Below are 16,244 nucleotides of genomic sequence, written 5' to 3' on the forward strand. Positions count from 1 at the left end.
TGAAGACAAATATCACAAAGACTAGACTTATCAGACTTAAAGTTCAAAACAGACTGTAGTTTATCAAGAACAATGTCAGAAGGGTGCCCTAACCTACAATGCCAAATAGACTTAGACACATTGCAAGTAATATTCCTAGATATACCTTGCAAACACTCAACAATGTAATATAAACCACCAAGTTGCCTACCAGTCCCCAGAACTGTCATTGCATTCAAACCCTGCTTCATCACATAACACAAATTCTCATCAAAAGCAATCAAGAATTTGCTATCTCTAGCCACTTTATGCACAGAAAGTAGTCTGACACAATATTCAGGAACCACAAGCACTTCAAACAAGGTTAAATAACTAGTTATCTGCAGATTACCAATTTTGGTAATAAAGGCAAAGGTTCCATTAGGGTGACCAACTTTAATTTTAAGATGAGAAACATCAATAACATCAACTAAGTTTTTGTCAGAAAAAGTAATGTCATGATTAGCCCCTGAATCAGACACCCAACCAGAGTGCCTTTTTTTAGACTGCAAATTTGAATTTGAACAAAAAATCTTTTTAAAATTTGAGTTAAAAATTTTACTATTGTTAAAAAACACACGTGCCATATTGGCATTGACAGATTGAGAAGGACCAGAACTTTCTTTAATAAGATCCATGATTCTGGCAAGCTGATCATCAGAAAGAGGAACAGAAGAAGTAGAAGCAGAATTTGAAGTAGTTATGTTATTACTAGACACTTTCTTTCCATTATTCACAAATCCAGCAGACTTCTTTTTACCAAACTCAGGAGGATAACCAATTAACTTGAAACATTTTTCAACAGTATGACCATTAAAACCACAATGCTCACAAACCATAGAAGGACCTTTATTCTGATTAAACTTGTTTCTAGGTGGTCTGAAATTAGAAAAGTTCCTATTATTATTCACCTTAGACACAAAGGCAGAAGATTGAGACTTATTATTAGAAACAGTAGTTAATCCTCTATGTGATTCATCTCTAGAAAGAATAGAAAAAGCAGTTTTCAAATCAGGTAAGGGATCTTTAGTCAAAATGTTACTTCTAACAGACATGTAAACATCATCAAGTCCCATTAAGAATTGCATTAGTTAACATTTGAGTATGTTTAGAAAAATCTTGAGCAGCATGGCAAGTACATCTAGGAAGTTGAACTAAAGCATCAAATTGTTTCCAAAGAGCATTTAACTTGTGATAGTAATCAGACAGAAGCATTCCATTTTGACACAGAGAGTTTATTTTATGATGCAGATTAAAAATGACAGATCCATCTACTTTATCATAGGTATCTTTTAATTCTTGCCAAACAAGAGAAGCTTTGCTAGAAAAAATTTGACCAAGATAAAGTTCTTCAGAAATAGAATTCAGAATCCAAGACATAACCACAGCATTACATCTATCCCATTGCTTTCCTAGCACTTCATCTACATTAGACCTTCTACAAGAATCATCAATAAAACCAACTTTATTTTTAGCCTCTAAAGCAAGCATCATAGCACAACTCCACACTTGATAATTCTCAGTTCCTTTTAGTTTAATAGACACAATAGACAGAGTACTAGAATCATTAGGATGTAAATGCAAAGGACTTCCTAGATCAAGTTTACTTATTTGAGTGACATTATCATCAGAGTTGTCAGATTCATAGTTATAGCCATGGTTATACTCCAAATCCATTTTAATCAATCAATCTCAATCAATCAATTACCAGATAATAATCAAACAACACTAAGACAGTTAATCTTAATTAACTAATTAACAAACACACCAAAAACAGATAAACACACAAGACACAAACAAACCAACACACAACAAGAGAATGATAAACAAAAAAATAGAGATATATATAAGTAGTTTTAGAAAAATATCTTTTCTCCCACAACCGTACTAGGGACCAGATTCAGGACTCCTCAAGGAATCAAGACAAGTTTAGCACGGCGGTTTTTACGAGAGAAAAGCAACAAAAAAAAGAACAATAGGAACAATAAAGAGAAAAGGAAAGAAGTGACAAACAGTGCTATCGGATGAAGGAAGAACACAAACCCCCTCCTAATCGATTCACTTAGTCGATTAGAAAGAAGAAAATCAGCGGAAGACACAAATCCCCTCCTAATCGATTCACTTAGTCGATTAGAAAGAAGAAGAACAGATCTGCAACAATAACCTTCAGAGAATGAAGATTAAACCAAAACGCCCAAGAAAACCTCACAAATCCCCAAACCCTAATTTTTTTTCAAAAAATTAGGGTTTCTGAAATCGAATCGTATGAATAAATCAGAACGGTGATCTAGAAATCATACGCCGCTTTGATACCATGAACAGAAATATAATCTCAACCTATTTCCAGAAATCTAATCTATTCTCAAATAGATTCAAACTCAATAATCCAAAACAATCATACCTGCTAATCAATTATGATTCAATCAACTCAATATTGATTGTTCTATTACAATAAGAATCAACTAAAGCTAATTATTATTACAGATGATAAAGATATATATATTTGTATATATATATCTATATCAAGATAAAAACGAACTAAAAAAATGTGTGTATATGAATAGGATTTGTTATTTTCTAAATCTGAGCATGTGTATGTATATATACACACAACTATAACCAAATTACAACTCCAATCCCTTCTCTTCAATCTTCTTTCAAATGTACAGCATCAGTCCCTCTAACTCTCTAAATAACACTGCAAGTCCTCTTGCAATACTAATAATACAATAAGCAACTAGAAGGGAACTAATGCTACTTAACCAATCAACTTATAAAAGAATAAGATTATAAATTTAACATTTCTCCATTTCTCGAGATCGTTAACCTCATTGAAAAGCTGTAAATGTCTCATTACATTAAAACGAGCAATGCGATCTATGAATGCTAGTACACTAAAATAACCAAAAGAATTAAATTAAAGGATGTCCTTTCATAAGAAGTTACCTAGACAAAATACGAAAGAGTTGAATATTAGTGTGTTGAGGATGAGGCCATAAAATGCTTTCCTTGTTGACTGAAGCAACCATATTACTACAAATTGGTACAAAGACGGCCGAAGATGTTCCTCTACATAACGTGCTAATGAAATTCCCTTGCCTTCCTACCGGAGTCCTTTTCATTAGCACATCATTTGGAGGCTCAGTAGCTAGTGCTAATGCTCCCAGTGTATCCATGATCATCTTCACCCACAACAGTTAAACAGCTGTCAGGGGAGTGCTCCCTGAAGTAGAAACAAAAAAAAGTCAATTAGATGACCAAGTTATGAAGTATGAAGAAGTGATTGTATTTTACCTGTCAAACAAGCTGAGGTGAAGTTGACCATCAAAGCACAATGTTGACAGTCAGCTGAAATTGTACAAAATTTTCAACATTAACGTAGACTGATGGTCCCCATGTGGCAACAGTCACAATTGTGGAGAAATTATCATCCAGAATGATAACATCTGCACTCTCTTTGGCTAACTGAAGTTCGGTGGAAATTACATCAGAACTTAACTGTATCGACTATGCATTTATAAGGTAAAAGTGCAATAAAAGCTTGCGAACGCACTTCAGTTTCAGCAATGCCCATTGCAAGCTCGATATATGCTTCATGAAGTGCTGGTGCATCATTTGTTCCATCACCCGTGACTGCTACAAGACTTTCTTCAACCTTTCACTGTTATATCCAATATTCCACATCTCTTATCTTTCATCTCTCAGTTACTGATATTACAAATACGACATCGTTAACCAATCTGCTTCGATCACCACAGTCTTTTCTGATGAGGTTCACAACGGCTTTTGAACAAGATCCATTCCACACCGGTGACATGAGGTTTGAAGACGACAGAACGGTGATGACGGTGACATGAGCTTTACCACTGTCTGTCGACTCAGTTTTGTTTGATAAACAAAAAAAAATTACTTCGACTATCTTTGACCCGGTTCACACTGAATTCCGCCAGCCTCCCGGTTTGTCTAGCTCATGCCGGTTCATTATCCGCTATCCAACCGGGGTCTATCGAACCAGATTTTTAGAAAATACACGTTGGACTGCAGTAACCGGCCGGTTTGAAAACATTGTCTACCGTTGAAGATCAAGTCATCACTTATGTGCACTATGAAGATAAGTCAAGTAAATCCTTGTTATCAAGAGTAACATGTTTGTATATCAATTATCGAAAGAAAAGAAAATTACTTATCGACCATAATGTTCTTAAACAAAAATACATAACTAATAATATTGATATTATATAAGCAAAGCTCATAATCTTCAAAAGTTTGACCTGATGTTACCGTTTCTTTATGGTTAGATCCCATATCAGGTTTCATTTAAGCTAACCTCATATTATCCATAAGATATTTTGCTAAATCCACCACACGTCACAAAGTTCTAATTCAGATTAGAAAGTCTTATATTTGATATACAAACATGTTACTAAAAATTAGCTATAGTGAAATATGAAGATACATCTAGCTAAACTAAATGCCTTTGACACTTAAGATGCGTAGTCTATATCATTTAAAAGGAATATATGCTCTCCACCTCATAAATATTCATCCTAACATGCGATTATGAAAGAAACACACCCAGGGGTGAAAGAGGTTTGATTATGACTAATTTAGTTAGCATATATAATATATTATAATATAATATACATAAATCCTTGTTAATCAAGCGAGGTCTAATTGAGGATTGAATGCTATTGAGACTACCATCACTATCCCTGGTTTTCCGCCGTCCGTTTCTATGGAGATTACAAATCTACATTCATTTTTAAACACAAGTAAGCGACTTTCCCCAAACCGAGTTCAATGACGGTCTTCGTGATAATTATATATCTCTTCATGGTTGGGATACTTTCGGAGTAGTGTTTTGGCATAAGCTCTTCATGGTATCCGAGGGGAGTTTTTGAGAAACGATAAGGCGTGTAACTTCACAATCCTAGCCGACCTTCGAGTCTTCCCATGTTTATACGCAACATCCTAAACCACTATCATGATATAAAGACGAAAGAAGTAGAAGGTGGTGTTAAATTGACATCCCAAGATCTTGATGGCTTGGTAAAAATCCTTTTGATGCATTGTATAACTTACGAATGGAGTTTCCAAAGTTTTTAATTAGTGGCGAATCTAGGATTCATAATGACGTATGTCCAAATTACTTATGAGTATAACGAGTTTGTTAAACGGTCTAATTATGTCAAGTCGGCTCAAGAGCGGTCGAATTAATAAAGGGCATAAGGTAATTAGAAACTTTGGACCAGGTATCGACCTTTTAACAAACTCAATTAACACAGTCATAGCCAGGAGTACTTTGGACACACGTAATCCTAGGTCACTAGTTAGAAACTTTGGAAACTTCATCCGGAATACAATGCATGAAAGTATTTTTACCAAACCATTCAAAATCTTTGAGATGTCAATTTAACACCACAACCTACTTCTTTTGCATTTACTTCATAACGATCGTTCAAGATGTTGCGTATAAACCTGAGAAAACTTCAAGGTCGGACGGGATTTGTGAAGTTTCACACCCCACTAATTCTCAAAAACTACCCTCGGCACTCGATTCTGCCAAAATACTACTCTGAAAGTATTCCAACCATGAAGAGACATATTGTAATACCCCGGATTTTTAATAAACAAATACTAAATATAGTTAAGCTTCGAATTAAAAATTGTCCAGGCTAAAGGTTTAAAGCAATAGATCATGTTTGCATATTAGAATGAAGAAGTGTTTTTTTTTTTTTTTTTTTATAAGTTTTAGTAATTCTAATTTTTGGACTTAAATGAAATTATATTTAAGTTCCACAAGTTGAAGCTTAGTTTATATTGATAGAATATTGTTCTTGTATGGTTTAAATTAATAAAAACAAAAAGAAGTATATAAAATATGGGTTATGCAATTTGCTATTAGAATATGTGTATGTAGGGGAATTTGTTATATTTCTATCACCATACGTAAGGTCGTAAGGGACGTTTGACAAGCGATTTTGATGGAGTTATCATTATTATTATTATAGAAGATATATCACACTTAGTTAGTAGAAATCCTAATTATATATGTATACGAATAAGCCTGAAGTGATAGTTTTGTATATGGAGTCTAATAAGTTACTAGTATATATATACATGTTTGACGTCAAGAATAGAACAACTGTGGAGATAAATGACACAAGATATATTACGGAGCATATGTTTATTTAGCTAATGTATGGAGGTCCACCGAGAAAATTAAAGAAAAGAAAATAAAATTAAGGTGTTTAAATTAACTATTCTTGTATACAAATAAGAAGAAGCGGGTCGATGGGTTATATGTCATGTATAGCACGTCGGTACGGGTTTCAACGATTTATAAGATTTTTGTTGTGCATGTGGTGGATTGTTCGACTCTAAATCTTTAGATCTTTATTGAGGTACGGATTCTGGTTTTAAACTTTGTTCGTTATATAATAGTATGGATTCTAGTTTTAAACTTTGTTTATATTATATATATATATATAAAGGTACGAATTTTTGTTTTAAACTTGTACGAATATATATGTATATATATCAAAATTATGATTTGAATTCCGTTTGTTCCTTCCGCGTTACTATGTTGTTAAAGTGATTTTGGTATGTCTTTTATGGCCTCAAAACTGTTTTGTTTAATTCCTTAATATGTTAGTTACGATTTAAAAGATATATATAAATTCTGATTTTTAGAGATATTATATGTGCAAAAGAGTTCTTATCATAATCTGTGTATAAGTGGACTTTTTTTTATTCTAACTATGAACGCTTTTGAAACATTATACGATAAGATTATCTTTGAAAAGCTATCTTTTGAAAAGTTGTTTTGGTATATGAGAATATGATATGAAAACCCCGAGCTAACCACCTGTAGGGGTACTACAGGCACATTATTGGGGGCACCAATGGTGTGACACTTCCGTGGTAGTGTGATTGGTTACGGCGTCTCCGTTTGTAGGTGTGCTATAAAAGCATTGCCTTTATGTTTTTGGAGGCATATGAGTTGACTCTAGTTTGTAGGTTCTGTTCTGGTAGGGTGGATGGTTGTGTTGTGCCCAACACGCCATTTCACATTTGTAGGGTACATTTGGATCTGCAGGTACATTGTGCATATATTTGGCATTTGTTTTATCGATCCTTGTGATTCGATATGTAAATGTATGCATTTTGTTTTGTTGTAGGATCTCGGTTGGCTTTGAAAATATGAAACTTTGTAAGCTTTTTGATAAGTTGGATATTTGATATGTTTTGAGAATATAAAAATATTGTTTTGATCGTATGATTAAAATTTGTTTAGCACTAATATGTGTTTATTTAAAGTTTGTCTATAATACTTTGGTTCGTTAAGATATCTTTTAAATTTTTGTACGAGTTAAATGTTTTATTTGTTTAAAAAAAATACAGTTGGTCTATTTTGAAAATTACTATATGTATTTCTGTATCCGCGCACTGAGCAATTGGCTCAGCCGTAGTTTTTCTTTCCCTGCGGCAGGTTTTTAAGAAAGATAGAGCAATGGACTTTTAGCTAGCTTCCGCGCATAAAGGATTTGTTGAAGATCAAAGTCGAGGATCGTTTAGGCTATGACAATTGTAAAACTATAAGAGAAAATTTCGTTTAGTGCTCTTGTATTATTGTTTTAAGTTCGAAAATAACACTTCATTCGATTTTAGAAGTGGGGTGTTACACATATTATCACTGAACCCGTCATTGAACTCGGTTTAGGGTTCCATAAAGTCGTTTATTTGTGTTAGAAACTCAATATAGATTTGTAATCTCCATAGGATCAGATGACGTAAAACCAGGATCAATGATGGGGGTCTACATAGCATTCAATCCTCCATTGGACCTCGCTTGGTTAACAAGAGATTATATTATATTACATATGTTAACTAAATTAGTCATAGCCAAATCTCTTTCAACCTTGGGTATGGTTCATTCATAATCGTATGTTAGGATAAATATCTTATCAAGTCGAAGAGCATATATTCCTTTTGGATGATATATAGTACTCATTATAAGTTTCAAAGGCATTAAGGCATATATATTGTTTAGCCAAATGTATCTAAATATTTCAATATAGCTAATTTTTAATAACACGTTTGTATATCAAATATAGGACTTCCCGATCTGAATTAGAACTTTGTGACACGTGGTGGATTAGCGAAATATGTTATGAATAAATTGAGGTTAGCTCAAATGAAACCTGAAATGGGATCTAATTATAAGGAAATGGTAACATCATGTCAAACTCTTAAAAATTCTTAAAAATTATGAACTTTGCTTATATAATATCAATATTTTTACTTATGTATTTTTGTTTAAGATTATTTAGATAGTAATTTATAACTGAATGCATTGACAATAAATTCAATAGGTCTATAATGGTGGATAAGTAATTTTCTGTTCTTTTTATTTACATACAAATCAATAAGGATTAGCTATGTGTCATACCTTGGATTTTCCAATAGGTCTACAATGTGAGTTTCATATGCCCAATCAAACATACTTGTATGCTCCATTGTATCATGCTTCGATAAGATGAGTATCTATAAGGTTATTTAATAAGTTTAGCCAGACTAACATGTTGCTAATAATAATTAAAACTAAACGAAAGGAATTATCTAAGTGTGTTTGTGAGTAAAAGATATATGAAAATTATGATTGAGAACTTCCCTCAATGATCAGAGCTCTTTGATTCGATTTTACTATATCCTCATATTGTGTCCTAAAATCATTGGTCACCTAATTCCAAGGATTGATGTGTCACTCTCATTTAGAAATATGAGCCTGACAACTAAACCTCTACAAAACCAAAAAAATAGTGAATGTAGAAAGTTAAAAGTAATAAGTATTAATATGTTCATTGTATGAAAACACCTCTTAAACGCTAAAAACTCTTCCCTTTGATTTCTTTGCGTATGGTCTACCAATGCGAAAATAAAGTATTCGTGCAATTCTCAAAGATCAAACCCGTAAGCATTCTCGAGATGCTTAATCCAAAAAAAAGTACGAAAGTGCTTATTGTTTAATCCAAAAATATAAGGGAATATCATCATCTTTTGTAAAATTAGAAAAGTCGTGTGCATATGTTAGAAAGATGTCTACCACTTGTTTCTTCAATCTTTTGGTCCCCACCAAGAAAAACCAACACCACTGCCAATGTTTATCTTTTTCTTACTTCAAGTTGGAACAACTTCGCTCGACCATCAAATCCACCCACCATCTATTGTTGTTGCTTCTCACCTCCGATTGGATAGGGAAATCTAAATGGGGAGGTGAAGGTGGGCGTCGCCATCGATCGGAGAGATACAAAAAACTACTTCAGATCTCATCGCAAGAAAAACCCTTAGATATTGTCAAACTTATTGGATGTTTTGTTGGTATTCTTGAAACTTACACAAATGCAAAACCAGATGTTTTTTTGGAAAAGTTTCAGCTGTCGGTCACCCACCACCACAACCACGACTATCAATATCCGACTCAACACCGTCGATGCGTTTCTCCGTCGCACCATCGCCATTAAGGGAGGTCCTTTGTCCCACCAACTTCAGTGTAGAACCGCCATTGATTTTGTCGTCAACTACCGTCAACTACCTACCACAACCACCTCTAAGTATAATGTTTCTGAAACCACTTGCCTCATACATTTTTTTAGAGCTATGGATCCAAGGTATTTACCATGTTTCTGAAACCATCTTGAGCCCATCCTTTTACTTATTTTTATTAATACGATGATGATGAGGTTTCATTTTAGTTATTTAGACTTTTCGAATTCAAAGAAGGCATGAAGGAACGATCTTAAGAGTTCAGATATGACTAGGCCATGAGCTTAACATTTTTAGTAGCCATGTGTCCCATAGCACTCGGTCATGTTAAATCGTCGATTATTCCATTCTATTGCTTTACGACATTTGTAAGCGTCTTATTGGTTGGTAGGGTCGACTAAGCACACGAAATAAACTCTAATTATACATTGTCCTTCCATGTGAACTAGAAAATTTTGTTGCGGGGTCTCAATTCCCTTGTTGAAACAGTTCGTTATTTTAGTATATATGCCGTGAATTTTTGACCGTTTAATTAGAAATAATTTTGTCATTAATATGTTTGTTTAAAAGTATGCAAGAAACTAAAACGTAACCCATAGTAGAAACCCGAACGGGATGTGATATAACAAAAATATCAATATATTAATTCAAAATTCAAGCGGATGCGATATAGCAAAATGCAAGTAGTGGTACGGGGTGTATCACAATAAGGTTGAATGACAAATAAAAAGTGTGAAAAAAACAAAAGAAGTAACCCGTAATAAAAAATTCGAAAAGGAAAAACAAAACTAAAAGTATATATAAAAAAAAGACGTGACAAAATCCGAACAGGATGCAATGTGGCAAAATCCAATCTATAAGAAACGTGCGATGTGTCACTTTATAACTGATGCCACGTGTCAAGTTTTAATAAGCATGGTTACTATTGATAAACATGCCAAAAAAAAAATCGAAAGAAAAAACTCCAAACGGGATCCGTAATGTCAGAATCTAAATAGTGATGCAGGGTATATGATAAACCAATAAAAGAGATCATATAAGAAGAAAAAAAAGTTATAAAAAACCAAGAAAAACCGAAAGTTAAATAACCTTAACGAAAATAAAAATAACAAAGGAAAAATAAAATATTGAGTAAAAGTTTCCAATATATTAATTGAGAACACAAAAGCCAAAAAACTATGATAAACACCAAGAAAAAACCCCAAACGGGATCCAAAATAGCAAAATCTAAATAGTGATGTGGGGTATACGATGAACCAATAGAAAGAAAACACAAAAGCAAAAAAACTACTGTATGTAATAAACCAACAAAAATCGAAAGAAAAATAACCTTAACGGGATCTAATATGGCAAAATCTGAAAAAACGCGGGGTATAGGTGGACCAATAGAAAGAAAACACAAAAGCAAAAAAAACTATGTAGGAAACCAAGAAAATCCGAACGAAAAATAACCTTAACGGAATCCGATATGGCAAAATCTGGGAAAAAACAGTACTATATGTTAGTTGATGAAACTTATATGGACGAAAAGTACATTAAAAACTCAATCCATTCATATATTTTATATTAAGTGTTACATGACACAAACAAAATTATTTACGGTCAAAGTTGGTCAACACGACAACTAAAATGAGACAGAGGGAGTATGTAATAAACCAACAAAAACCGAAAGAAAAATAACCTTAACGGGATCCGATATGGAAAAATCCGAAAAAACGTGGGGTATAGGTGAACCAATAGAAAGAAAACACAAAAACAAAAAACATTATGTAGGAAACCAAGAAAAACCGAACGAAAAATAATCTTAACGGAATCCGATATGACAAAATCTGAAAAAAAACGTGGGGTACAGGTGGACCAATAGAATAGTGTCACGTGACACGTGACACTGTTCATTAGGCTCGCCTTTAATGAGATTACAATTTATCCCATAGCAACATTTTATTAGAAATGTCATATTTAGTCAAAGTTGCTTATTATAATTCAATAAAATTGTATCTTAAGACTTAAACTCAAGATATTACTTAATATTTTAAAGACTTAAACTCAAGATATTACTTAATATTTTACGATGTTACTTGACAAAAATTAGAAAGCGATAAAGTTTGATGGTAAAAGTAAAAAGGTTAAAATTTTGGTGGTGAAAATCCAAAAATACAAATGTAGTTTAGGTATTGCTGTTCAACAAAAAAAAAGTTTAGTATTGAAACTTGAAAGTGAAAGAGTCTAAAATTTAATGGTGAGAAAACACAAGAGGCAAAAATATATTAAAACTTGGTAGAGCAAAAAAGTGAAAAAACTAAAGTTTGATGATGAAATCAAAAGGGTCAAAAGTTTATTATTAAAAGTGCAATTGTGAGGAGAGGAAGTGGTCATTTCTCTTCCCCAACACTAATCAATAAAAGTTTGACACATCATTTTTCTCTATTCTTCCCCCATCTTTCTCAAATCACTGGCGCTACTTTCTCTCATCTTCCGCCAATCTCCACCTCATCATTTCTTTTTCATTTATTTTTAATACCATTTTATTTATTTTTCATCTATTTTCATCTAAAAACATATATATATATACACAATAATATAAAAAAAGAAAGTGCAAAGACTGATATGTAAATAACATAAATAAACAAATAGTTTACAGGGGTTGATATGTAAAAAGATATAGTTTACAGGGACTAAATTGTAATTAACAATAAATAAAAATAATTAAAAAATAGAACAGATCGAGGATGATGCTTCTTTTCTTCTTCATACTTATACATACATATATTACATATATATACCCTCCATGGATGAGTAATTAAGAAAAAAAAATATTATTGTGGTCCTTCACTTTTTTAAAGCCAATCAGAGCCCCTCTTTCAGCTCTCTCTCTCTCTCCTCCTTCTCTCCTCTCTCTTCGTTTCACCGGATCGGGGAAGAACACCGATTTCAACCCTCTTTCTCCATCGGTAAAAAGGTGGCGGCGGTGTGCCCGCGCGGCCCCGCTTGAGGAAACCCTTTCCCCGTGACCACTCCCTCCTCCCTGAGCAACAACAATTCAAACCCCGGCCAATGGTGGCAGTGATGACCCAGTATCGCTCTAGTGTTGCATACCTAAACATACAAAGAGACAAAGCCCAATTTAATTCCACAAAAACGATGATAAAAAGGAGAAACAAAGACGAAAGGTCAAGAGAACTATATTGATGTCCATCATTCACATTCATGTCCAGGATTTTGACCGTTGACCATGCATTGTACAAAGAGCATAATTCGAGGGAGCTTTTTAACACTGTTGCGGTTAAGACAGCGTATGTTAGACCCCGTTGTTGAATCACGACACGAAATTTATAGCGAAATTCACCTTTAAAAAAAAACACTTATTCTTTAAGGCCATTGATTGACTCATTATAATTAATGCAATAAATTCCAGTAATACTAAATTTGCAGGGAGCATTCAATACTGTTTCTTGCATTTTTCTTTGTAAGGCTTCGTCTGCTTACACGTATGTGTACCAACTATTTGGTCCAAAAATGCAAGATGCATTTAATAACATGCAAATGAAGACCTTATCAAACCTAAAGCAATCGAAATGTGTGTAGGACACTTAACTACATAGTCAAACCACATATGACCACAAAAGTGAAATCCCATCAAATTGATGTTTCTAAAACATGGCAACTCCAACTGGGGCCACAATTTAAATACAAAAATAGAAACCAAAATGTGAGCCATTCCTCGAAACTAAAATGCTATTTGATCAGGTACTTAAAGTATGAGACCAATACCCCTGCCATACATAAATCCACTTTACATAAATTAACTTGTAATAACATCCCTATTGTTAGATTTTTACTGCAAAAAGATTGTAGCATACATTGACACCAATCTCGATTCTCCTCACAACTCAACAACTTCAGAAATTAAGTAAAACAATAAAGGCCTTAGATGAGAGTTTCAATGGGTCAGCCTGAACCGGGATTAGGCTAGGCCAAACAACAGATTACAACTGTTACCCTTACCTACATATATGAAGAAAAGTAAGGATAAAATCACCTGGCCTGCGTTGGTTATAGTTAATACCACGGTGAGTTTCAACATCCTTCCAGGATATCAAAGCTTCTATGGCTAAAAAACATATAAAATGGCATCACAACTTGAGGGGAATTCCATGTCAGGAACTTTATATTAGTTATATTTATAATTGTTGGGAAAATGCGTTTTTCCAGCACTTTGGACATCAATAAATATATGGTATGTGACATGCATCGAAAACCGTTTAGTGTGTTTTGTAGTCTCTGGCCAAGGCTACGCAACAAACTAAGATGTGTCCAAATTAGTTTAAAGGTGAATGAGATATCGAGTCTCAAAGTTGTGTGTTTGGTGCATAAGTTGGAGTTGAAAAACATTTGTCCCACATTGGTGTGGGATCTAAACTTTCACTAGTTTATAAGTGGAAGTTTCTAAGCTATATCAAGATCTTGTGTTATGTTTTACTCTGGCTCCTACCCGCGCGCAGGGGTGCAGAAAATGAGTTTTTGGGTCAAAATTCTCTAAACCAATGCGTGTACGTGCAACCTGCGGACACGAATGCAACTCGAAAAATTGGGCCCCGTGCAGGGCTCCTTTTTGCTGCGACTGGTCGAAAAACCGACCGGTTTTTGACCCGTTTAAGAAGGATCTAGAATAAGCTTTTGACTCGTCGAAAAACCGACCCAGTCTTGTAACTCCTGAAATTCAATCACCATTATTGCTAATTAATTATATGAGTTACAATTTTGTATGTATATAAGGACCGATCACGTCTTGGAAAATATACACAGCAACATACAGAAGTCGTTCATAGTACATACACATTCTCTCCTTTGCAATCTCGGTCACGAAACAGCAACCATCCCTGGTTGAGGTGAAGTTGACCATTAAAGCAACAATGTTGACAGTCAGCTAAAATTGTACAAATTTTTTAATGTTAACGTAGACAGGCCATTTGGCAACAGTTACGATTGTGGAGAAATTATCATCCAAAATTATAACATCTTCACTCTCTTTGGCTACCTAAAGTTAGGTGGAAAATACATCAAAACTTAACTGTATTGACTATGCATTTATAAGGTAAACTCCAATAAAAGCTTGCGAACGCACTTCAGTTCCAGGAATGCCCATTGCAAGCTCGATGTCTGCTTCATGAAGTGCTGGTGCATCATTTGTTCCATCCCCATGACTCCTACAACTTCTCCAAATGTGGTCCGCAAATGTTTCACCAGTGTATGTTTATCTAGAGACAATGTTTTGGAAACCGGACAGGACACTGAACCGGAGTCAGAGCGGTCGGATTAGTTAGACCGAAATCGGACCGGATTTATACATATATATATATATATATATATATAGTATATAGCTTACTTGTTATACCAAATACTATTACCTACACTTATTTCCTTACAAAAATATCTATCTTTTTATACTCGACTCAATTACTTATATAATCACCACAATATCTCACATTTTTATTATAGTGTACTACTTTCTTTGATATATATATATATATATATATTTTTTTTTTTAATTTATTCATTTTATGTTACATTTTATAAAAAATATAGTTCCATTTTTTAAAAATGAAAGTAAGTACTGCACTAATGGGAGTTTACCTTTAGAGGTTTTGTTGAATTAAAAACGAATAAATAAAACTTGGAAATATTAATTGGAAATTTATGGATTAAAGTTATATCCAGCTTCCTTTCCATCTCACTGTTTCCAAGATTTTCTTCAACCTTTAAGTTTTTATATGCAATATCTCACATTTCATATCTTTTATCTCTCAGTCACTTATATTGCAAATCCGATTGCAAATATGACATCATTAACCAATCTACTTCGATCACCACAGTCTTTTCTAATCGGATTCACGACGACTTTTCAACAAGATCCATTCCAACCGGTGACATGAGGTTTGAAGACGACAGAACGGTGACGACGGTGCATGAGCTTCACCAATGTCTGATGACAGAGTTTTGTTCGATAAACAAAAAAAATACTTCAACTATCTTTGACATGGTTCACACCGGTTCGAATACCGGTCCAGTTTCTCCAGCCTCCCAATTCATCCGGCTTATGCCTGTTCATCATCCGCTATCCAACCAAGGTCTATCAAACCGGCTTTTTTTGATGATAAACGTTCAACCGCGGTTCGACCGAATCCGGTCGGCTTGAAAACATTGTCTAGAGGTGAAAATCGAGTCATCACTTATGTGCAGTATGAAGATAACTCGGGGTAAATCCTTATTATCAATATGTTTATATATCAAAAGAAAGGAAAATTACTTATCCACCATTGTGGTCCTATTCAATTTACTGTCGAAAAACATGTATTTAGTCATGAGTTATTATTCGAATGTTCTTAAACAAAAATAGATAACTAATAGTATCTATATTATATAAGCAAAGCTCATAATCTTCAAGAGTTCGACCTGATGTTACCATTTCCTTATGAGTAGATCCCATATTAGGTTTCATTTGTGCTAACCTCCATTTATTCATAAGATAATTTGCTAAATTTACCACGTGTCATGAAGTTCTAATTCAAATCGGAAAGTTTTATATCTGATATACAAACATGTTACTAAAAATTAGCTATAGTGAAATATGAAGATACATCTACTTGAACAATATATATGCCTTTGGCACTTATGATGAG

General features: G+C 33.8%; 1 protein-coding gene, 1 long non-coding RNA gene and 1 pseudogene across 2 annotated transcripts; 1 reads left to right on the forward strand and 2 right to left on the reverse strand.

The window, feature by feature from the left end:
- Nucleotides 1–1,083: 1,083 nt before the first annotated feature.
- On the reverse strand, nt 1,084–1,695 carry LOC122610124. Its single transcript, XM_043783119.1, has one exon. It carries the CDS (start codon nt 1,693–1,695, stop codon nt 1,084–1,086), a length of 612 nt encoding a protein of 203 aa, XP_043639054.1.
- A 1,110-nt stretch (nt 1,696–2,805) lies between these two features.
- On the reverse strand, nt 2,806–15,791 carry LOC122610125 (annotated as a pseudogene).
- On the forward strand, nt 9,640–9,929 carry LOC122611311. The gene is made up of 2 exons (XR_006325503.1): nt 9,640–9,689; nt 9,774–9,929. It is a non-coding gene; the product is annotated as an uncharacterized LOC122611311 (long non-coding RNA).
- Nucleotides 15,792–16,244: the final 453 nt, after the last annotated feature.

This window comes from Erigeron canadensis, chromosome 8 (assembly GCF_010389155.1).
Source record: "Erigeron canadensis isolate Cc75 chromosome 8, C_canadensis_v1, whole genome shotgun sequence".
Lineage (NCBI taxonomy): Eukaryota > Viridiplantae > Streptophyta > Magnoliopsida > Asterales > Asteraceae > Erigeron > Erigeron canadensis.

Excerpts from the sequence above, each read along its gene's own strand:
- LOC122610124 (XM_043783119.1), bottom strand. The coding sequence starts at position 1,695 with ATGGATTTGGAGTATAACCATGGCTATAACTATGAATCTGACAACTCT.